At 36.0% G+C, this 24,939-nt stretch overlaps 1 protein-coding gene across 1 annotated transcript in view; it reads left to right on the plus strand.

Annotated features, from left to right (window-relative positions):
• RSBN1L (round spermatid basic protein 1 like) overlaps positions 1–23,680 on the plus strand; it is a 69,036-nt gene extending 45,356 nt beyond the window's left edge. Inside the window, exons 6-10 of the mRNA XM_004702790.3 lie at positions 5,349–5,486; positions 7,430–7,572; positions 9,233–9,400; positions 19,591–19,699; positions 19,802–23,680. Coding sequence (XP_004702847.1) covers positions 5,349–5,486; positions 7,430–7,572; positions 9,233–9,400; positions 19,591–19,699; positions 19,802–20,443 — 1,200 coding nt within the window. The 3' untranslated portion in view covers positions 20,444–23,680. The remainder of the gene's footprint in view (positions 1–5,348; positions 5,487–7,429; positions 7,573–9,232; positions 9,401–19,590; positions 19,700–19,801) is intronic.
• Positions 23,681–24,939: the final 1,259 nt, after the last annotated feature.

Genomic DNA, 24,939 nt, shown 5'->3' on the forward strand with positions numbered 1-24,939 from the left:
CAAACAAAATAATTATCTCATTGCCAGTGAGTCACTTATGATTCATCTTGACCCCACAGAACAGAGTAGAACTGCCCCGTCGGTTTCCAAGATTGTAAATAAATCTTTATGGGAGTAGAAAGTCTGTCATAGTTTCTAAAGGTTACTTTAAAAAAGAGTAATGAATAGTGCCTTCGTTCAAACATAATTAAACAATTAACTTTCTGTTAACTCAAAGTTTGTGAGCTTTTCCTACTGATGGCTTCTTGGCAGTCAGTGCAAAAGTCACTCAATTCCTGCTCTTAATTCCTTCAGGACCCTGGTAGAGAGTGTATGAAAGGAAATGCTGGTAGTGATGTTTGAGTAGCCTTGTGGAGAGGAGATTTAGATTTAAAATGCTAGATCTGTACTAAAAGGCACTATTTTAAAAGTAAGCATTTATAAGTAGTGTGTAAAATAGTACTAAAAGGCACTATTTTAAAAGTAAGCATTTATAAGTAGTATATAAATATCATTGCTGCCTTACTGTGTTCTTTTTGACAGTTCTGTACCTAAATTGAGGAGAGCTATATGTGTAATCTTTGTAACTCAGTTTTTTTGTCTTTTAGGAAGAGTATATAATACATTTTTAAATAATGATATGTTTTGATTGGTTTTAGGTTAATTTTTTAACTGCATCAGAAAATCGATGGTTTGATTAATGCTTACCGAAGTGAGTAGAACCAAATACGGCAATCTCATATCCATTGTCATTAGGATGTGAGGTTTTCCAGAGAAGTGATTTTTCTAGATAAAGGAAGCAAATATTTTTAAGTATTACAATTATAGTGAGTAGGTAGATCCTCATTAGCTGAGTATATGCAGCATTATTTAACCCTGTGATTTCAGTGCAGCTTTGTCTTGATGATGTTATACATTTAGTGATGTTGTTGGGGAGCTGTGTCTGTGCTTGCCTCCCCCCACCAACTATATTTGTAGTTTCTTACAAGAATTTTGGAGATTTTGTGATCTTGGAGATTAGATTTATACCTCAGGTAAGAACATATGAGGAGGCTTCAATAAGTTCCATTAACTTTAATTCTGTTTGCCCACAAACTTATGTGAGAATAAGACCTTTTTTATGAACCAGCCTTTTTGTGTAGTATATATTGTGGCTACTAAGAGATTTTTTTCCAACTCATATTTTCCTATCCTTTTGGGTCCTGCATAGATGAAATTGCTGATCATGTGATTTTTATAGAATTGAGGCTTTCTTTTCTTTTTAAAATGGGAAATTCTTTGCTATAAAAGTATTTTTTATCACAATAAAAATTCTTTCAATATTAACCGGAAGAATAAGTAGTAATTATTACATTAGGTTTAGAATATATAGCTACTACTCATTCCTGCTCCTGAGGCTTTATTTTCTTATGATATTATTGTAGGCTTACTTTTATTCCACATAACTAAGTGAATTGTGCAGTTTGATTTACAATATTATAATAAAACCAATGTCGCCAGAATCACATAACATTCATATTTCTATAAAAAGTGTGAATTTTTTCATGTACTGGTATTTTGATTTAATACTTAAAGTGCCTTCATCCATTCTTATGACGTGAATATTGTTATGCATAATTTGCCATTTTTGAAAACATTAAATTAATGGTTGCAATTGATTTAGCAAGAGCTTGAAAGAATGGATTATTAAGCTAGAAAGTTGAATTTGTGATATGTACTTAAATTATATTACCATTTATTTTAAATTTCAGATTTTGTGAGCATAAGGTTTTGATTAATTCAACTTTATTTTCATTAACTTTAAATTCAAGAGTATTTTATTCATCCAATTGAGTTACCATCTTTAATATTTGGAGAATAAGTTTTAGAAGGAAGTTACTGTTTAATTTTAAATGTGATAGATAAGTGCACAGAATTTTTTAAAAGACCCTATTTTCTAGTAGAACTTACCTTTGCTTTTAAACATGGGAAAATAGTATCTGCTGTAAAGCTTTAGCGAACTTTAGAACTAGTTCTGTTACAGCAAATTATATGTGTGAATTTTCTTATAATTAATTTTTGTATGAATTTTGTGAGTAGGTGGCAAGGACTAGCTGTAAAAATTCACGTAGAATATTTAAGAATATAATTCTGGCTCTCAAAAAAAATCCTTTGTAATGTTTATGAATCTTAGCAGAACTGCTCTTAAAAAAATTAAAATACACAAACTTTTCTGTGTTTTAGTTACTCAGTGATATATGATTTTTTAGTTTTTAATTGTAAATCAGGTGGAGTTTATATTTTGGATTGCCAACTTTATATTTAGCAGTTTAAACTACTAAATAACCACCCTCAGTAACAACCTCCACCCATTCCTCGATTTCTCTTTCCTCTCTTGTGGACTACTGCCTTCTACTCCACCCAAGTTAACACCTGTCAGCCTTCTCTCCCATTGCTTTATTTCCTTGCCTTGTCTCCCTCCCCCTTAGGCAGTCTCCAAAGTCTGTTTCCTTTAATATGAATGTATTTATCTTTTTTTTTGTAAAACAGTGGTCTCATATAATAATTGTCCTTTTGTGATTGACTAATTTTACTCAGCATGGTATTTTCCTGGTCCATCCATATCATGAGGTGCTTTGTTTTTTCACTAGTTTTTAACAATGCATAGTGTGCCCTTGTATGTATGTATATTTAATGAATGTTTAAACACAGGCATTTTACCCTCAGATGATTGGGTGTTAAATCTATTCATAATTAGTTTGTGTTTCCTGATTATTAAGTTTATTTATCCTTTCTATGGTTTAATAATGTCATAACCATTTTTAAAAATAGAAAAACAGTTTGGACAAGTGCCTGGCAACAAGCTGGGTAAAATAAAATTTTTAAAATGATATTGATTATTGGAGAAATAAATTTACATGTACTATGACTTAATTTTATCTATTACATAAACTGACCACTATTATAATTCCAGAAGGAGCTCTGATGATGTAGTGGGTTATGTGTTAGGCTGCTAACTGCAAGGTCAGCAGTTCGAAACAACCAGCCATTCAGTAGAAGCAAGATGAGACTTTCTACTCTTCTAAAAAGTTCCCGCCTTGGAAACATAGAGGCAGTTCTACCCTGTTCTGTCGGGTTGCTCTGAGTTGAAATTGACTCAATGGTGTTGAAGTAAATTGACTTGATGATAGTGAGTTTGGCTTTTGGTTTTGCTAGTGTCTTAGTCATATTATTCTGTTGTACAATAATTTTTATTCTCGTGGTTCTGGAAATACATAAACTGAGGCTTGCCCTCAACTACTGTTCTAAAGGTTGGTGGTTCAAGCCCACCTATTGGCCCTGAGGAAGAATGGCCTCGCAGTCAGCCTTCGTAAAGAAATCCTGTGGAATAATTCTGTTCTGCCTCACGTGGGTCTCTCTGAGTGGAAATTGATTCCATGGTGGGGTTTTTTGTTTGTTTCTTTTTAAAATTATATGAGTACTGCTTTGCTGATTATGAGAAAATAAAATAATATTCTCTAATGTTCTCAGTTAAATCATTGTTGTGCACCAGGATATTTATTGTGTTCTTGGAATGAAGTGGGTTGGGAATATAGCTATTTCATGTATGAAACTGTTAAAGAACATTATATCATGTTGATTTGGACTTATGACGACTCCATGTGTGTGGAGTAGAAGTGTACTCCTTTGGGTTTTCAAGGCCACGACCTCAGGGAAGCTGATCACCATCCTTTCTTTGCAGGACTGCTTGCTGAGAGGGTTCAGACTACCAACCTTTTGGTTAGTGGTCTAGAGTTTACTATTTGCATCACCCAGGAACTTTATCAGCTGCTGTTGTAGGGATTTGATTTGTGATATGAATATATTTTACACTTTGTGTCCATTGTGACAAAAGATTACCCACCCTGGTTTGTATGAGGTACAGGACCCTCAATTTAAAACTGGCTAAACCAGGCTAAGTTTATCTTTCTAAATTTACATTAAGTTAACACCCATATTACTTGTTAAATTCAGTTTCCCTTATAGAACTTTGAAATATTTGTGAATTTTAATGGACCTCCTCTTAAAAATTATCCCAAAAAGCCAGCATTCTCTTAGCCCAGAATAGACATGAGAGAGAAGAGGGGGGAAATCATGTTTGAGAGGAAAAGGCATGTTTAAATAGCTATAAAGGCAAATTATTATCAATGTAAAAGATTATTAGGATGTTGCACAAAGTTTGTTAATGAAAGGAAGAGGTATTTATTAAACTACGACTTATTTACAAGTGTTAATATAAGAAAATACGTAGGTTTATTTGTGAAGACTAAATGTGCTTGTGACGAGTCTGGGCATGACTCTTGGGATACGAGCTGCTTTCTTTTGGCTGCTATTTGTATGTCACTTGTTTGCTCATGCTGTGACAAGTGGCTTTATGTAATTGTTAAGTTTTCTTCAACAATCTAAGTTAAAGTACCCAGGTATTTATGAAATGCAAAGAATTTCTGCATGTGTCATATAACCAGTAGTTAGCAAAGGTAGATTTGGAGCCTAGGATTCCTATCAAGTAGTTAATCAGACATATAAACTGGATCCTAATTATATGATAAAGGAGCATCCATGGTGTTCTCAGGCAAGCAATGGAATGCTAACCCTAAGGGCCTTGGTTTACCCATCCCCTTCCATGGGCAGAGGTAAATCTTTACAATCTACTTTGTAAAGATTTAGAGCCTAGTAGGAAGTGGCTCAATTGCATTGGGTTTTAATTAATCTGGTAAAGTCTCAAAAGGAAGATCATCTTTGTTGACCTTTGAGACATATAAACCATTGTTTTTATAATAAATGAATTCTTAAACTAGGGACTTCAGAAGGTTCATTGGAAAATTGCATTATCTTCAAATGCCATGTTCCCACAAGCTTTTAGAAGTCCCCTCACATTATAAGAAAGATGTTATATTCAGTTGTGTAGAGTTATGCTGTTTTTCTGATCTGTGTCTTCATAACCAAAATCCAAGTTCTCTGCCATCAAGTTGATTTCAACTCATAATCCTATAGGATACGGTAGAACTACTCCATTGTGTTTCCAAACCGTAAATCTTTACAGGAAGAGAAAGCCTCCTCATTTTCCCATGGATCCCTTGGTGGGTTTGAACTGCTGATCTTCTGGTTAGTAGCTTATGTGTTTTCATAAGTACTGTAGAAATAGCTAGAAAAAAGTAAGATAGCTTGATTTGTGCAATGTCTTAATATTAGTAAAGGCTCTTTTGGTTTTGTTTTATTTGCCTCACATTATGTTCAAATATTCTGAAATGATATTTTGTGTTACTTAGCAATTTAAAAACCACATTATATTTATTATATTCTATTAATTTATATTACACATAACTTTTGACTGTGTCTGTATCCTTTAGGTAAAAAGAACGTATTCTCATGGTACTTACAGAGCTGGCCCGATGCGACAAATCAGCTTGGTGGGAGCAGTTGATGAAGAAGTGGGAGATTACTTCCCTGAGTTCCTTGACATGTTGGAAGATTCACCGTTTTTAAAAGTAAGGAAAAAAGCAGTATCAGCTATCTGAATTGCGGGTGCTACTTTCATATTACAGATGATAGAAATAAAGGCTATTACGGGATCTGAATTGAAGGAAAGGAAGGCATGGGAAACCAAGTCATTCTTATGTGTACGTCTATCCTCTCAAGTACTAATTATAATGTCAGATGACCCGTAAATGACACTGTTACTACCACTCTAAATAATTGGCTTCCATCTATTGATCAGCTCTTTATGAACTGAGTACCAAAGAATTAAGGAATTATAGGAAGGAAAATTGGTTTTGTACCTCAGGCTTGGGTAAATATTTTAAAATTGCTGGATTTCAGTTTCTCCAGAAAACAACACGCAAAGCTCCATCATGAAGGAGCTGTGGTGACATAATGGTAACTCTTTGGGCTTTCTAATACTCTTGGACACCCAGGGGGTGTTGTGGGGAGTTTGACCCTCATAGGGTCGCTATGAGTCTGTATCCACTCAATGGCAGAGAATGAGAGAGAGATTGAGATTCACTATGAGAAAAATGAAACTGGCTGCTAAAGTAAATAAAGATAGCCTTAGGAACCTTGTGAGGGTCACTGTAAGTCAGAATTGACTTGATGGCTTTGGGTCTGGAATCTAAAATTCTTTAACTGATTTCTAGCTGGAATTCTTCAGAATTCTTGGGTTTTGTGTTTTTATTTTGGAAAGATGGAGTAAGGATGTTTATTTTGCAGTAGTGTTTGTTTTCCAGAAAATATTTATTTTTTGTGGACTGCTGGGACTATTCCAATGAGAGAGAAGTCTCTGGCTATATAATTAGGTTAATTCTTTACTCAGTAATAGAAAGTTAAATGTTTGAGTCCAAGGAAGGAGCAAAATCTGCCAAGGCCAGCTTCTCTCACTACATCGGCTTTTGCACACTTTTGCTGCCTTCACGTCTGTTCATCTCCCCCTGCCACCACCTTCTTTGTGCCCCATTCCCTTTCCTTTTCCTTCAAAACCGTGCTTCCTTTTCTGTTTCTCCCAACTAGTCAGATTGCAGTTTGTTATATTTATTATTGAATGATATTTTAAAAATATTCTTGGATATTAGTTATATTCCAATATTTTTCATTTTAAAAACAAATGAATCTAAGTATATTCTTTCTTGAGAATTGAAGTTGACAATCCTGTGTTTTTGAAAGTGGGTATGAATGAAACGCTTATTCAGTGCTATTTTCATCATTCCGTGACAGTGATTTTCACTTAATTGTCAATCTTGAGAGATTTTAATCTCTGGTTTAGGCCAATAATCTCTTAAGGAACTACTGAATGGAAGTAAATTCTGATTTGGGCTTAGTTTTTTTTTGGTTGGATTTTTGTCATCACTAACCCAGAGGAATTTTTTTTCCCCCAGAGGTATTTTTAAATTCGTATTTAATCGTTTCTTCTCATAGTTTTTCATGGTGAATACTTATTTTGTCACTTTACTAACTTCAAAAGATATATATGTATATTTATTAATTGTTTTATTGATAGCTCATATAACTCTTATCACAATCCATTACATACATCCATTGTGTCAAGCACATTTGTACATATGTTGCCATTTTCAAAACATTTTCTTTCCACTTGAGCCCATGGTATCAGCTCATTTTTCCCTCCCCTCCCTTCCCTCATGAACCCTTGATAACTTATAATTCTTTTTCATGTCTTACAAGATCATATATTTTGTAGAAGGAAAACTAATAAACAATGACTGCCGTGAATCATGCACTTACCAGGGTCAGGAACTAGGTGGGAATCAGAACTATTTAAGGGAACATGTATCAATATAAGTGTATGTTTGTTACTATATATTACAAAAGTATACCAATAAGTCTGTTAGAAAGCATGTTTGTGAAGGGATAATATTCTTCAATGTGTATTTAAAGAACCATTTAGAAAAGCATTGGTGCCTAAGTAATTATTTGTTTCTAGTGTACACTGCCCTGGGGGACACTGTCTAGCTTGAAATTAGAGACTCGAAAAGACAGTGATGATGGTCCTATCATGTGGGTTCGGCCAGGAGAACAAATGATCCCTGTGGCGGATATGCCAAAGTCACCCTTCAAGAGGAAAAGGTAGGTTGGATATGATTTTTTTTACCTGGGGATGAGTGTGTGTGTGTGTGTGTGTGTGTGTGTGTGTGTGTGTGTTGAAAATTGGAAGAAGGAAAGTTTAGAGCATAATTGGAATATAAATTGAAAAATAGCTATCTGATAGAATTTTTTTTAATGCAAAACAATGTAAATAAGCCATGAGATTATAGGGAAATAACAGTAAATTATATTTAGGAATAAAAAAAGTCATTCACAACAGAGACAAATTAGAAACTATTTTAAGACTAAATTTAAAAAGCAGTTCCTAGGTTATAAACATCCTATTTATAGACACCCTTACTTGCCTTGTAAAGCTATGTAAATTTGCTCTCAGTTTGAAATGATTAAACCAGTTCCTCTTTCAGCACAACCATCTTATTTTTTTCGTTCACAACCATCTTATTGTGCTGCATGTTCAGCTTTTAAATACTTGAAAAGGTTTTCAGCTTTGTTTTTCACTAACTGATTGCTGTCAAGTCAATTCTGACTTTATAGAACAGAGTAATATTGGACTATAGGATTTCTGGGGATCTACAATTTTATGAAGGTAGACCGCCTCATCTCTCTCCCTTATAGAACAGCTGGTGGGCTGAAGACACTGACTTTTTTATTAGTACCCTCTAATGCCTAATCCCGTAGTCTTTGTGGTGTAATGTTTATTTGTTGGGCTGCTGACTGCAAGGTCAACAGTTCAAATCCACCAGCCCCTTTATAGAGAAAGACGGAGCTTTCTCCTCCCATTAAGTGTTACACTCACGAGTGCAGTTCTACCCTGTCCTATTGGGGTCGCTAAGAGTTAGCATCAACTCAATGGCAGTGAGTTGGTTTTGCGTTTTGGAATGCTTAAGGCACTACCGAGGCTCCATTTCATCCAGCAAAGTAAAACTAAGTTGAACCATATGCACCTGTGACCTAAAAATTCTTACACAGCTGGAAATGAATCATAGTCCCTTCCATTATCATAATCAAGGATTACCTATATTTAGAAAATTAGAACATTTTATGGAGGATATAAAATAAGGTCTAAACCACCGGAGCCTGAGTAGTCGAGAAGCGCGATTGAAACCTTTTTACCATGCATTAGTGCCCCTACTGGTATTTGGATTAACTGTTGTTATGGCTTCCATGATCAAAGCAGCATGTAATCCACCCCAGTATCACAAACTGACAGACAAGGTTGAGTGCCTAGATGGTAGCTAGAAATATAATAGGTGTTCTGTAAATATTGAATGAAAAAGGTAACTGGTTGCTACAGCTATATATCCTTATTAGCCATATGATCTGAGAGAGTCATGGCCCCACAGATTAGATCCAAACCCAAGATATAAAGAGTCAGGATATAGGGGAAACTGAGTATGTTATAGCATCTGTTATTTGCTCAAGTAGGTATTTCTTCATAGCTGATATTTTGTGAGGAATGTCTTGGATAAAGGAGATTATATGTGTGTTTATATTCTTACTATATGTTACCATTTTTAAAATAGAACTTGATTTGGAAGGAGATGAGTTAAAATTCTCTTTTGTCTGAATTAAATTATTGTAAAATGTGTGATGGCAGTAAAGCCTGATTACATAGGATATTTAGGGTTAATTTTTTTCTATCAGTATATATGTATAAAAATAAAATGAATTTTTAAAACAGAACTACCAATGAAATAAAAAACCTGCAGTACCTACCTCGAACCAGTGAGCCCCGTGAGATGCTCTTTGAAGACAGGACGAGAGCCCATGCAGATCATATAGGACAAGGTTTTGAAAGACAGACCACAGCTGCTGTTGGAGTGCTGAAGGCTGTTCATTGTGGAGAGTGGTACATATTAACTACTTCTATTTTAATGAAAGATTTTCTTCACTTTTAATTTTATTCTTAGAAGGTTTCCCAATTTCTCTACTGTGGCAAAAAAAATTTTTTTTCTTGTGTTTTGATATCATAATTTTTTAACTGCAATAGAGAAGATTGTGCTTTGCTAGAATCTAGTTTTAGTCATTTGATGTTTGATTGAAATTTTATTTTTAAATATTTTTTAAGTGACTAGAAGTGAAAAAAAAATAGAGATAAACTAAAAGGAAAGTTAAGGCTCTTTGGTACTTGCTGCAAGGCAATTTACAAATGTTGCAAATGTTATTGATGTTGCCTTATTAAAATTTCTGAACTACTCTTTTGCACTAGGGGACTTCTTTTCACTCAATTTTTTCACAAACTTTTTGAAGCCCCCATGTATTTATCATTCACAGGTAGTGAGGCTCTGGGCTATCAATAGTTCTACCATAGTAAGCAGGTGGTAGAGCTGAGAGTGGTGAGAGATTTGACTCCAGACTTCATTATCTTTTTCTTTCAGCTCTGCTATCTTTCTTTCCCTTACTAAGCATCGGTCTAAGCATCAGTATTTGTCTTTTTGTGTTCATTTGTTTCTATTTCCAGTTGTGCTTTTAATTTTCCTTACCCCAAGTTTCTCTTTAAAAAAATCTAAACCCATTGCCGTCAAATAACTTTTAAAAATCATTTTATTGGGGGGCTCTTACAAATCTTATGACAATCCATCATTCAGTTGTATTCAGCACACTTGTACATACGTTGCCATCAGCGTTTCCAAAACATTTTTTTTCCTACTTGAGCCCTCTGTCAAATAACTCTTAATAGCCTTTACATTGTTTTTGGTATATACTTTCTTTCCCACTTTAGATTCACCTTGAGAGTAGAGATTGTGCGTCTGCTTTCATAGGTAACCCCAAAATGTTTGTGTAATAAAACTACTTTCGTGGTGAGCAGTGTCAGTAAAAAGAACTAATACCACAGTACTAATACATCAGATGGCTAGGCTCGAGAATATGCTTGGGGTAGGCATTGTGAGCTTTGCGGGGGGGGTTTTTGTTCACTATTGTAAAATACAATTTGCTTCCTACCTAGGTGCTTCTTTAATCTCTTAGTATTAAAGATAGCAAGAAAGTAATTTTATTACAACTATTAGGATGTCTTCAAGCTGTCACGTAAACATGGATGCAAACCCTTTATTAGTATTCCTTGCTGCTAAATTAAGGTATAGTAAGGAAGTTGGTGCCTACCCCGCCCCCTCCTATCATAGGTTTTCTTAGGAAAACATTTCCATTGTTATCAAGTCAATTTTGACTTAAAGTTGCCCTGTAAGAAAGAGTAGAATGGCTCTAAAGAGTTTCTAAAGCTATAAATCTTCATAAAAGCAGACTGCCTTTCTCCCAGAGGCTGCGGTTTCAAAGTGCTGAGCTTTCTTCAGTTAGCAGCCCAGCTGTGCAACCAGGGTTCCTCAAGGAATCAGTCAATAGGAGGACATTGTATATTCCTAGATTCTTCATCTTAGAACCAGGCCTCACAGTAACTTGAAATAAAAGATAGGGTTTAAAGTCCAAGGAATTTTCTAGTTTGATGGGAATGAAGCTTATGAGTTAGTCATCAAATATACAATTCTCTCAGGATAATAGAGAGAGTATATGTCTGTGGTCACTTCCTTGAAATCAAACTTTAAAAAATCAATTTTATTAAGTTATAACTCATGTTCAGTAAAACACTCACTTGAAATATAGTATGTCATTTGGGAAGAGCCCTGGTGACACGGTGGTTCAGAAGCTCAGCTACTAATCAAAAGGTCAAGCATTCAAATCCACCAGCCGCTCCACGGAAGACTGATTTAACAGTTTCTTTAACTATAGACAGCATTGGAAGGCCTATGGGGCAGTTGCAGTGAGTTGATATTAACTTAGTAGCCGTGAGTTTGATTTTGGATTAGGGACAGTTAGATTGCTACAATTTGATGACTTACTTTGATCGGACTGCTTTTGATAGAGACACTCAATTCAAAGAATATGCTTGTCTTCTCAGAGTACTGGCTTGATGAGAACATGCAATTTAAATATTGGCTACCTATAATGAGATGCAGCGTCAGGGAGATAAACCACATGAAGTGGTTGGTTTACATGCAGTCATGGGTGTACTAAATTTCCATATAAGTGGGTCAAGGGAGAATCCCCACTGAACAGCTTCCTCTTCTCTTGATGCGGTTGTCGAAGGGATGGGATGGAGCAAGATGGTGATAGAATTGTATGATTTAGCTGTAATATTAACAAGGTTGAGTGTGGTTATAGAAACTGTAATTTTAGAAACTTGCCGAAAGGGTGACACATAACTATGGCCAAACCTAAAGTCTTGAAGGTTTTACTCTCCTGCTACCCTATGAGGCTAAGAGCAGAAGATTGGTCTTTCTACTCGCTTAAACAGTTATAGTCTTGATAACCTACAGGGAGTTGCTATGTGTGAGCACTGACTCAATGGCAGCGAGTTTAGTTTTTGGTATAGCTCACCAAGGAGACTAGATAGCTTGCTAAGAAGGTAAATAAAGGGTCATGGCACTCATTGTGGAATGTAAATAAGGTACACAAACCCTTAATGTGAGGATTGATTAATTTTACCATCCCTCAAGGCAGAAAAAAGGGGCTGTCACTACCATCAAGAAAGAAAAGTCAGCAGTAGACCAGCTATCACTACCGGCAGAGAAGTTGAAGCAGCAGAACCTAGAGCATCAGGCAGTTAGCAAGCTTCCTGGCCCAAGTACTTCATTTACAAATGAGATGGTGTGAATAACTTCCTCTTTTCCTGATGGGGCTGGAAGAGATGGGGTGAAGGAAGATGCTGATGGGATTGTATGATTCTGCTGTGAGTAATGCTTGTTAGCAGGGTGTTGACTGTGACTGAAAACGATCATTATAGAAACTAACTGCAAGGGTGGACTAAGCAAGAGGCACTTGTGGACTGTGTAGTACAGTGACCAAACCTAAAGTCTTGTAGGCACTGTCCTGCCTACCTCCTGAGGCTCAGGGTAAGGAGATAACAATCCTCCATTGCATTTTATCAGAGGCCAGAAGGGGTGAAGATAAGACAAATTTTGGAGAACCTGACCAGATCAGAAACCTGCCTGCAGCAGACTTGAATGACTGGTACTTGAACAACTTCACCCTAAGGATCCTTGCCTACTGAAGGACTAATGACTACTTTGGACTTGTAAAACAATTGGGAGGAGGAAGTTAATCCTGTAATCACAAAAGGCCCAGTGGCTACAAGAGCCAGTTGTTATCTGTGGTGCATTAAATAATGTAATATGGCCCTTATAGCCAGAGTCTTAACTCTTACCAAGGGACTGAGTGGGACCATGCAAATGAGGTGCTTGTGGCCCACCAAGGGAATTGTCTGGCTAACTAGTAATATAAATAAGGTGCTCAGTATGGGGTAGAGGTGGGGCATGCAAATAAGGTGTTTGAAACCCTAATGAGGGAATTGGTCAGTCAGTTTACCATCCTGCTAAATTTAAGAGAGGCCGTCCCAGAGCAGATGGGGAAATCTAGAGGAAGCAATAATAGAACATGCCCTTTACATACAGGATCTATCCTCTACCCAGGAGACAGAGAAAGAGAAACTAACACTATAGATGGTGGAAATGAGACATTATGGCCAAGAAATGGCGGCAGCAGCACCAAGAGGCCTGCAGAAGATGGCATGGTGGGCTTCCTAGCCCCCACAGTGAGCTGAGTACCTTGGCATCAAGACTCACTGGCAAAGTCATGAGGTACCTTTGAGCACTTATTAACAGAGTGAAAAGAACTTTGTAACACTTTGCCTAAGCAGGGCCAGGCTGAGGGGGTTGAAGGCCAGAGAAAGACCTCCCCACAGGAGGTCTGAGAAGAAACTGTCTTAATGGAGTAACAGAATGGAGGAAGAATGGAATATTTCTAAGCTGAACTGTAGCCTGTTACTTCCATCATAAACATAACCGTGAGATCTGTGAGTTCTGTGGCCGTTACAATGAATTATTGAAGCCAGCAGAGGCATAGCGTGTGCTGTGGGAGAGACAGTGGTGTCAGACTGATGAGAAAAACTGGAGAGAGGAGTTCTGTCTGAGCTCTGCTTCAGAAGAATCAGTCTTAAGCTGGTGCTGATGGTGATTCTCTGCCTGTGGTGAAGCTCGAGGAGGTCGGGCCGGACCTCAGCCACGCTGGTTTTCAAAAGTTATGCCCTGTTTATGAAATCACAGATTCAATATTGTTCATCTTTCAGGGGGACTCTTGGAACTCTAAAACTTCTAGAAGAAATCATAGGAATTTTTGCAGTAGGCAACAATTTCATGAAGCATAAAAGAAAAAATTGGATAAGTTGGGCTTTATTACAATGAGAACTTTCTGTCCTTCAAATGATAGTTGATGAAAAGGCAAATTACAGATTTGGAGAAAATATTCTCAACTCACAGACAATAGTCCTTCAAAAAGCTCATGAAGAGTGGAATTGAAAGATGATGGAACTTTCTTTCCCCACTGCCATTTTGAAGTCCCCTATTGTTTTTTTTAAACTACTCATCTATATGAAGGTGCTTCAGAAAGCTGAGGAGCCCTGGTGGTGCTATCATTCTGGGAAGCTTTGAACTGCAAGCAGCCACCTCAGGAGAACAAGTAGTCTTCTTTTCTCCCTCAGATTTGTAGCCACAGAAACTCCACATAGGTCCTGCACATAGGGCCACTGTGAGTCAGCGACAACTCAGTGGCAATGGATTTTTGTTTAAACGTTTGTGGGAAAATTTCATTAGATTTTCTTTTCTTTTTTACATGAATTAGGATTAATCCTTTTGTGTGTATGTTTTGTCCAAATAAATACATTTTATACTTAATACCAATTGTTCATGAGGATGTAGATAAATTGGAAATTTCATACTGTTGTGGGAACTGTGAAAAGGAATTTTGGAGGTTTTAATAAAATTAAACATACATTTACCCTAAGACTTTATTTTAATAATTCTGTTGCTAATTCTGAGATTAAAAACCTCTTGGTTATATTGTATTATATATATGTTACATATATATAAAATATAATAACTAGGAATGGTTGTACATGTAAATGGTAATGTAAGATCACATATATTGTATGTGATATAAATACATATGAGGGGGCTTCAGAGAGTTTAGGAAAATTTTCTTTAAATTTTAACTCCATTTTTCCATGTATGTTTTAAAGTTCTCTTACATTATGGCTTATATAGTACAGTATTCAATTGCCTGGTATGAAAGTTCTTCAAAAGTTTGTGGAAAATGGAATTAAAAGGTAGTGGGTTTCTCATAAAAAAGGCTAGTGATAAAGACAGGCGGGATTCCCAAGACTGTGGTCCTTACCCTTCAGGTCTGGAACTGAACTCACCGCTACATTAAAATAATCTACCATTTGTGATCAAAAGGGCAGCTTTTACTCGATGGCAAAGTTCAGAGGATTAGAAAAGGAGGGATTGGAAACAGGAACCACAGGGAAGAAATGGGTTGTGATGGTAGTACATCGAGGGAATTACAAATCAATCAACATGTGTATATACATTACTGAATGTATGACTATAATCTGGCCTGTAAAACTTCACCCAGTGAACAATAAAGTATTTTTTTGAGGAGGCCAAAAAAATTATGATGGAATTTTTCTATGAACTTGTTGAAGCCCTCTTATATTGTTAAAAAATTTTGTTTTAATAAGTTGCTAGAAGTTTATCAATTTTATTGAACTTAAAAATCCGGCTCTTATTTCATTAGCGTTTTCTATTTTTCTGTTTGCTTGTGTTTTTTGTACTTCATTATTTTTAATTATTTTTTAAAATCATTTTATTGGGGGCTCATACAACTCCTATCACAATCAATACATAACATCAATTGTATAAAGCACATTTGTGCATTCGTTACCCTCATCATTCTCAAAACATTTGCTCTTCACCTAAGCCCCTGGCATCAGCTCCTCATTTTCTCTCTCCCTACCCCCTCCCTCATGAACCCTTGATAATTTATAGATAATTAGTTTGTCATATTTTACACTGTCTGACGTTTCCCTTCACCAACTTTTCTGTTGTCCGGAGGGGGTTATATGTAGATCCCTGTAATCAGTTCCCCCTCTTTACCCCACCCTCCCTCCACTCTGTGTACTTTTTAAAAAGCACATCCTCCAGTGGTTAGGTATTCAGGTATTCATTCATTGCCATTAAGTCAGTCTGGCGCGTATGTGGGCACCACTGGATTTTTAGTAGCTGATTTTTCAGAAGTAGATTGCCAGGTGTTCTTTTGAGGGACCACTGGGTAGATGCAAATCTTTCAAATAGCAGTTAAGTGTGTTAAACCTTTGTACTTTGAGTACTAGAGTATGCCTCACTCAAGCCATGCCTTTTTCAATTAAAAAAACATGAGAACTGATGCATTTAAATTATGAAGATGGCAAAGAAAGTACTATGGATTTCCAGAAGAACAAACAAGTTGTCTTGGAAGACGTACACCCAGAATGTGTAGAAGCAAGGACTTTGTCTCATGTGTTTTAGACATATGAGAGGTTACCCCCCTCCCCAAAGCTAATGTATTTTAAGTTTTTTTTTACAAAACAACCATATCATCTTCAAAGTATTCTCCATTACACTTTCACCTCTTCTACGTCTTCAAATCACTGTCCTTTCATGTCCCTCTTCATTTGCAGAAACAAAAAGAAGTAGCATGCAGTGAGGTCAAGTGAATAAGGTTCACGGACAAGAGAGGCACACTGTTTTTGCCAAAACTGGCTGCATGAGCAGGTGCCTTGTAGCAAAACCAATCCCCTGTCTGCCACAAATCAGACCTTTTTTGTTGCACACTGTTAGGTAGTCTTCTCAGAATCTTTAAATCAGTGGTTCTCAACCTTCCTAATGTCACGACCCTTTCATACAGTTCCTCATGTTAGGGTGACCCCAACCATAAAATTATTTTTGTTGCTACTTCATCACTGTAATTTTGCTACTGTTATGAATAGGTGACCCCTGTGAAAGGTCTTTCAACCCTCAAAGGGGTCATGACCCACAGGTTGAGGAACAGTGCTCTAAATAGAAAGCATGGCAAACAGTCTGACCTGTTGGAAGGAACAAACTTCAAATGCAGCATCCCCCTTATATCAAAAAACAAATGAGCAACGTTTTGATCTTTGATTTCACTTGATGAGCTGTTTTTGGATGAGGTGATGATGGCGTCTTCCATTGGCTTGATTGATGTTTGCTTTCAGGGTGGTAATAATAGCACCATGTTTCAGCACCAGTAATGACTTTGAGGAAAAAGTCTGGGTCACTTTGGAGCTGTTTGTCATCAGTCAACATTTCGCCTTTTTTGAAATGAGAAAACCACGTACACTTGAGTTTTTCCCACAGTCCTGTCCTTGTAAGCTGTGTTCAACATCACAAGTTTCTGCAGCATTTTTCCCAAGCAGGTGACAAAATTTCACAGCTGCATGCTGTTCCCTAAAATTGGCCATCACACACACAAAAAGTTCAAGCAAAATTGCTTTTACGAAAAAATTCACTGACCAGAGAGAACCTTCCCAGGCGACGCCACTAGTGTACTAACTCAGATGCTTGATGCTTTCCTAGCTGCTTTATGGGAAACATGCATACTAGGAAAGCTCCGCCCAATGGGGGGAGCCTTTTTACTTTTTTTTTTCTTCTGGTACCTCCCCATATTACTAGGAAAGACTAGTCCCTGGAAGAGTGGAAGTGCACGAAAAAATACAAAGACCCTCAAAGAGATAAAATGGCAAAGAAGCTATAACTGTTAAGCCTTAATTTAAGGTTCTCTATTTCACTTCTCTGGGTTCTAATGTCCATTGCAATGTCTACACAGAACTCACAGACAAAATTCGTGATTAAAGGGTTTATTAAGGAAGTTAACAAATTGTAATACCGGTGAGAAGTGCTCAGGGTTGAGTGGCTTACCAGGACATGTTACAAAGTTCTTTCAGGACTGTTAATAAATGCGCTAAGGCCTAACGAGCATACCACTGCACTCTTAAGCCTCAACTTGAAGGTATTCAGCTGAAGTTCCATGGGTCAGTAAACCCAGTTCCCTGAATTAAGTGCCAAGAGGCATCCCACTCCACAAGCCAGCCTCCTGCACAAAAGCCCTCAGCTTAGTTGCTCTGTGGTTTGGGGAGCCCATCACGGTTTCATGTTCTGCCTCCTGGTGCTGTTGCTGCTTTTCTGATGTAGCTGCTGTCTGGATCCAGGAGGTTCACTATGCAGGGATCTCAGGTCCAGAGGACATATTCTACTCCTGCCTCTTTCCGGTAATGAGATCCCTCCTCCTCCTGAGAGAACTTACTCACACCTGAATCCTATCATTGTCTTCTATCTTCTTACCAGACCCATGCAGGGAAAGGTCATTTGGTGGGAGAGACTTTAGCTAGAAAAACCACAGTACATAAGTCACTGCCCCAGCAACAAGGGGCACAAACATAATAGTTGTGAGGATTGCGCAGGACCAGGCAGTCTTTCATTCTTTTGTGCTCTGTGAGTCAGAACTGACTTGGCAGCACCAGTGTTTACCTTTTTATTTTGCTTATTTAGTTGGTTGTTCCAAACTTATCGCAATCTACCACAAATAATAATAGTATATTTTGTCATACTTCCAATTAATATTTTTAACAATATACTTCCACTTAGTATACTTCCAATTAACATACTTCTAATATACTTTTAACAATATACTTTTAATATACTTCCAATTAATACTTTATTAACAATATACTCTAACAATATACTTCCAATTAATATTTTAACGATATAATTCCAATTAATACTTTCTCCTTTTCTGGCCTTTGTGCTAAATGTTGTCATGCATAAAACTTTAGCTTTAAACCCTACAATTCATTGGAATAAGTTGTAATTATCTTTAAGAGAAATTTTTAAATGAGACTAAAATATTTTTCATATTTCATATTAATTCTTATTGATGGTCTGCGCTCCTTTGTATAGATCAATGCAGTCTTTCAACTTATATCTAAAAATGTTTTCCTATTTTTGATGGATATTGAATTAGAGGTTGACCTTTTTTAATGCAGCACTTTAAAAGCATTCCATTCCCTTCTAGTGAGCAGTTTCTGATAAGTCTGTGATGATTCTTATTCATCCTCCCTTGTAGGTTTCTCTTTTTTTCTGTGGTCTTTTACAAATTGCATTATGATTTTCCTTGGTGTGAGTCTTTGTGTTGCTTGGGATTTTATTCTGAAAAGTCCTTTTGAGCACCTTCTATAAGAGAGTGTTTTCTATACTCCTCATTAATTTAATAATCTGAGAATATTTTAGAATTGTTTAAAAGAACACTACTAGTTTCAACAAACACCACATGTTTATTTACTTATTTATTTTTTAATCATCTTATTGGGGGCTCATAAAGCTCTTATCATAATCCATACATACTTCTGTTGTGTGAAGCAAATCTGTACATATTTTGCCATCATCATTTTAAAAACATTTCTTTCTACTTGAGCCCTTGGTGTCAGCTCATTATTTCCCCTCCCAATCCCACTCTCCCTCCCTCATGAACCCTTGATAATGTATAAATTATTATTTTTTTCATGTCTTACACTGACTGATGTCTCCCTTCACCCATTTTTCTGTTTTCCATCCCCCTGGGAGGGGGGTATACGTAGATCATTTTAATCGGTTCCCCCACCACAAGTTTATTATGTTGTTAATTTCCTGATAAATGTTTCTTAATATGTGAAGTTACTTGTGAGTCTTATGTGTCATTACAGTTACTTCCAGTATCTACTATGAATGATGCATAATAATCAGAAAGTATTCCCTTTCCCCCATGTTGATATCTATTTTTTATGCAGTTTTGCAGTCAACGTTAGCCATGGAATTTTTGAAGTATGATTGACTTTAAGTTTAAACCAAAGCTCTTAGCTTTCTGTATTTGTATGATTTACTAATGCAAATATCTTACTTTTCAAAATATTTATAGTAAAATAAATATCTTTAATAAAATTGAGTTGTGTTTTATCTGTTTATGATGCCATACTTTATGTAAAGTGGTCTTTCAGTTGTCATTGAACTTTTATTTTTGAAACAGCACTTTAATTTTGACTATAAATCTTGTTTGTTTATAATTTAATATAGGCCAAGAAACATTAATGGATAATTCTATTTTATCTCATCTTCTGTTTAGGCCTGATCAACCCCGAATAACCAAAGATGTAATTTGTTTTCATGCTGAAGATTTCTTAGAAGTAGTTCAGCGAATGCAGTTAGATTTACATGAACCACCACTGTCCCAGGTATGTTTTAAATATATTTTGTCATTGGTTTAATTTTTTGTCTTTCTTTTTTTTGCTGTAAAGACTAATTATTTGCATTTCTTGTTTGTTTTCTTTTTTCAGTGTGTCCAGTGGGTTGATGATGCAAAACTCAATCAACTGAGGCGGGAAGGTATTCGCTATGCCAGGATTCAGCTGTATGATAATGACATTTATTTCATCCCAAGGAATGTTGTGCATCAGTTCAAGACAGTGTCAGCTGTATGCAGTTTAGCCTGGCATGTTCGTCTTAAGTTATATCACTCAGAGGATGAAACTTCTCAGAATACAGCGACTCCTGAAACAAGTACATCGTCAGTTCTCACATCATCCGTTCTTGGACCTCACACTGACAGCATGATTTGTGCTGTAAGCCAAACCTCCATGGAGTCTGTTTTTTCAGACAAACTTCATTCTAAATATGAATTACAGAAAATTAAACATGAACCTTTTACATCTGTAAGAATCAAGGAAGAGCCCATGAATGTTAACGTTTCTGAAAAGACTGGAGCATCTGGTAATGCGGACGGCAAGAATGCTAGAGCAAAATCGGATCATGTTCACTTTACAGAAAGTAAGGCTGAGGTGGACCCTAAGTTTGAAAATAGAAACAAAGATGTAAGGGAAGAATTGTGTGCTGGAAGTCAGACTAGTCTCGTTGAAACAAGACAACATGGTTCAACATATTCAAATCAAGATAGAAAAGACGATGACATTTTGTGCTAAATTTGTACATACCACTTAAAATTCTTTTCTTTTTAAAAAAGTTTAATAATGTAATAAAGATTCATGAATTCTAAAAGCAAGCCAAGGGCTTGCTCCCAAGTCTGTTACAAAACATAGTCTATGTAGCTTTGTAACATTCCTCAGTGCCTGTCCATAACTGTGAAGTATTAAAGCACTTAGGGCCAGATGCACTGTAAACATTGCAGGTTTAAACATAAATATTCTTTAGATCATTTGAGTAGGTTTTAGAATAGAGCTGACATTTATGTATGCGCACGCGCGCGCGCGCACACACACATTTTGTATTATGAGCCAGAATCCTTTTACAATTTAAGGCTTTTCCCATAGAGCTTATTTATACAGATTTTTTTTTTATTTGAAATGTCTCAGCACTATAGTGTAAATAGCTTTTTTTTTTTTTTTTTAAAGAATCTTTTGTAGTGTGATTTATACGGAAATGTGAGCCACTTAATAAAGGTTCATACGAAATGACATTTTCTGTTGGGTCTGCAAAAAGACAAATCGACATTCAGTTAAATCATTTATCTGATATATTATGTTTTTCTCTGCTGATGTATCCATTTAGAGTGGTAATGGAGTACAAATACAAGTATTCAAATCTAGTGACTATTTAAATTTCCACACTGTGCAAGTGTTTTTAAAAACCAAGGTTCTTTTATGAGTGTGTGTGTGTGTGTGTGTGTGTGTGTGTGTGTATGGGGCCTGTATATATGTATTATCATATTGCATAATTTCTTAGGTTACTGAATGAAATGAATATGTGAAATTTCTCAGCACTCCTCCCGGATACATTTAAAAATATTTATATTAAACATTAAGAAAGCAGTTTAGATAATAGAAACACTTCTAAAAAGGAGAAATAAAGTCTGTTGCTGATATCTAGTGCTTCTAATTAATGAAATTGTGTGACGGGATTACATAGCTCTAAAATAATTTTTCTTTATAGTGCATGGAATGATATAATGAGGAGAGATTTTTTTTACTGCTTTAGCCACTTGTACTTTAATTATAGTGGAGTAAAAGTCTTTCATTAAAAATGTTTAATTGGGAGTGATTAAGATCCTCATTTCATGTAAAATGAGAGGAAAATTTGGCAAATGCACAGTTGTAAAATAAGATCAGAGATCAGTAACTCAACTGCCATAATCAGAGCTAAAAGTAAGAAAATAAGATGTGGTACCTCAATTTTCTCAGGACCTCCCTCTATACCCTAGCAAAGCAAACATCTTGAAGTGCTTCCTTCATAAATGAGGCTCTAGAATAAAAAGTTAAGGTAGGAAAAAGGATTGCTAGTGCCTAGGCAGAGAAATAAATATAACAATGAACTTAGCATTGATTGAGACTTCTACTCTGTAATTGAAAGTCCATTAAATGTCTTTGATACATGCGTTAGTGCAAGGAGCTCCATACATCACAAATCTGTTTTATTTTGTCTTTGGTGTTGCTCTGGATTTGTACTTTGGTTGATGACTTTATCTGGTAGTATTTGTGCTGCCTTCTGGACTATTGTTGCCATCCATTTTAGTGGTTTCTGCTAAGCCTCATTTGTAGTACCCATAAAAATGATTCATCTTTCTGGTTATGGAGAAAGTCACTTAAACAAAAAAGGTTTTTCACCAGAACCAAAAAAAAGTTAACTGCATAAATGATAATAATTCTAGCTCCCAAATTAATAAAAGGGTAGGGAAATATTGTAGGAAATCCAGATGCTGTGCAGGAAATCAATATTTTTAATATAGGAAGTGTCACTGGAGTGGAAAAGACATAAATCATGATCATGTAAATAAAGATTTGTTTTATATGTGGCAGTCCTATCCTCCCTACCTCTTTAATATTCTATTTGCTAGCTAAATTTATAGATGTGTGCCTACCTTTTTGGAAGACAAAAATTTATAACAAATCAGTAGTGAAAAATAGGGAATGTGGTTATTTTTCTGGGGTTTGTTTTTTGTTGTTTTTAATTGAAGGGCAACATATTAGGTTTGTTTTTATTTTTAATTTTCCAGGAAAATTTATTAGATGCATGAGATCATACTGTAATGTCTTAAGGTACCTCTCTAAAATATATGAGCCTTAAAGGAAAGCTTATCAAAAACAACCATAGTGGTTGCTTTTAGGTATAATTTTGTGTATATCTTATAGTTAAAACTTCTCCATAATTTGAAATTCTGATGCATAAAATGCGAACTTTTCTGGGGAGGTTGACTATAATTCATGGTTCATGAGCTCAGATTTCAAGATACAACCTTGTTATTGCCTTGAATAATGCTTATTTTCCTTGTTTTTACGGGTTATAATTTTAAAAGTCTCTTCTATGTAATCTTGAGAAACTATTGACTACCTTTGTTATATACAAATAATTTCTATTTTAATATTGTATTATATTAATGGTTTCCTAGTTAGTACATTCCAGCTCTTTATCTAAACATGGCTTTTTTCCCCCTCCCGCTTTTATTTTCAATTTCTTGGACCAGAACAATAAAGCATTTAAGATACAGTTTCTGATATCATATACTATATAAAATAATCAATTGTCATGTAAATTATTAATTTCATACATAGACCTTTGGGGGAAAAACTAAGGTACCTTACTGGTGTCTATTACAGTGCTTTTTTGTTGTTGCTCATACCCTTTTAGCTATCTAAGTAGCATATTCCATGCTCAGGTTAGCTGATTAGCTAACAAATGAACTAAGCATTTGAGATATTTAGTTAAAAACTCTCTAAAGCCATATTCACTAGCTCCTTGTCACTAAGGCTGTTGGCCTTAAATAAAGATTAGGTTGATCTAGCACAACACTTGTGTGTGTGTGGTGTGTGTGTGTGTGTACACACGTGTGTTTCTATTGGAAATACATTTGTTTCCATGTACATTAATTTTTAATCCACTCTAACTTTTGGGAGACATGTGGAGAGTAGAAAAGATTTATTTTTTTGGTTATTAAATAAGTCAAAGTATTTTATTAGTGTTCCTGAGTGTAAAATATTTTTTCCCTCTATAGTTGTGAAAGGTATCATCATTTTTGTAAATAATAAATTAGCACTGTTTCTGGTAAATTTGCATTCAATTATTTTTTAGACGGTTCATTGTCATGTAAAGCAAATATCTTAAAATTCATTTTGCATTTAACAAAGGTGCAAGATTTGTTTATGAAGTTTGAGAGGAATTTTCCTTGTCTTCCACCTTTCAATAAATACTAAAATTGACAACCATAATCTTTTTACCTTTGTTTTGTAATTATTTCCTTACATTTATATTGTTTTAATCGCCCTACCTTTAAGTTCTTGTTTTTCTGTCTTAGTAGAAACATAAGATCTTGAAAATGATTCCAATCTGAAGATATGTCCCCTCCCTCCCACAAAAAAACTATCCAACAATCACAAAGCCAACAGGGAGAAAGATTATGGAGGGTTACCTTAAGGGTCATGAAACTAGTTAGGAATAGGTGCCTTCAAAGACATGGTAAAACTGCTGTTTCCTCTAGACATCACTATGTCTGTCTTAAGAGGGTAGGACAAAACTACCCTATTCTTATTGTTGAAAAGTGACAGGGGTCTTCAAAGTGGTAGAAATAGCTATGAGTCAATTTTTCTCCCACTTGATGTAATTGATTTTATATGTTAGTAAATCTTTCTGGTTTTAGAATGCATTGTCTATGAATTATGTTTGATAGTCTGGCCTGGACATTATACTTTGTATAAGATAAAGAGGACAATGGGGGCTGTAAATCCCCTTTCTTTTTGCTGTCCTGACTTTTCTATAACCCATTGTATCCTGCACATGGTAGTAATCACTATTTAGAATGTCAAACACAAGGAGGCTAAAAATAATGTCTCCGTTCTAAGCTTACAGTCATCAGATGACACATTTCACTGGAGAGTAGGGAAAGGAGGAGAAAACATGACACAGGATTGGATTGATCTTCTCGTCCAGCTCTTCTGGACTTCTTACCCAATCAAGGAATGTGAATGATGGGAGAACAAAAAATGGGTATCATGAAATGACCGTTTAGCTGGGCAAGGTGCTCTTGTATTAAGGGAATGCACACGAGGAGGCCCAATGTCCACCTGCCACCCTACTACTAAACCTATAAATATATGCACATAGGTCCATTTCCCCCATAATCTTAAATATATTTACATATGTACATGCCTGTATTTAGGATTCTATGTATGCCCTTTGCCTCCTACTCCTTTCCTCTATTTCCTTACGCTTTCCTCCTGTCCCCACTACCATGTTCAGCCTTCATTCTGGTTTCAGTAATTCCTCTCAGTTACCTTGCCCTTGGTCACTCCCTACCAGTCCTCCCCTCCCCTCCCTGCCATTGGTTTTGAACCACTCATTGTTCCCTTGTCCCTGGGTTGGCCAGCACCTCCTCCCTTCCCCTACCTCCCACACTCTCATGTCCCTCTGGGACCGTTGGTCCCTTTATTTTCTTCTCACATTGTTTGTCCAGCCTCTCTTATATAGGTGG

The sequence above is a fragment of the Echinops telfairi genome, unplaced genomic scaffold, assembly GCF_000313985.2.
Source record: "Echinops telfairi isolate 266 unplaced genomic scaffold, ASM31398v2 ScPeMD7_23;HRSCAF=83, whole genome shotgun sequence".
In the NCBI taxonomy this organism is placed as follows: Eukaryota; Metazoa; Chordata; class Mammalia; order Afrosoricida; family Tenrecidae; genus Echinops; species Echinops telfairi.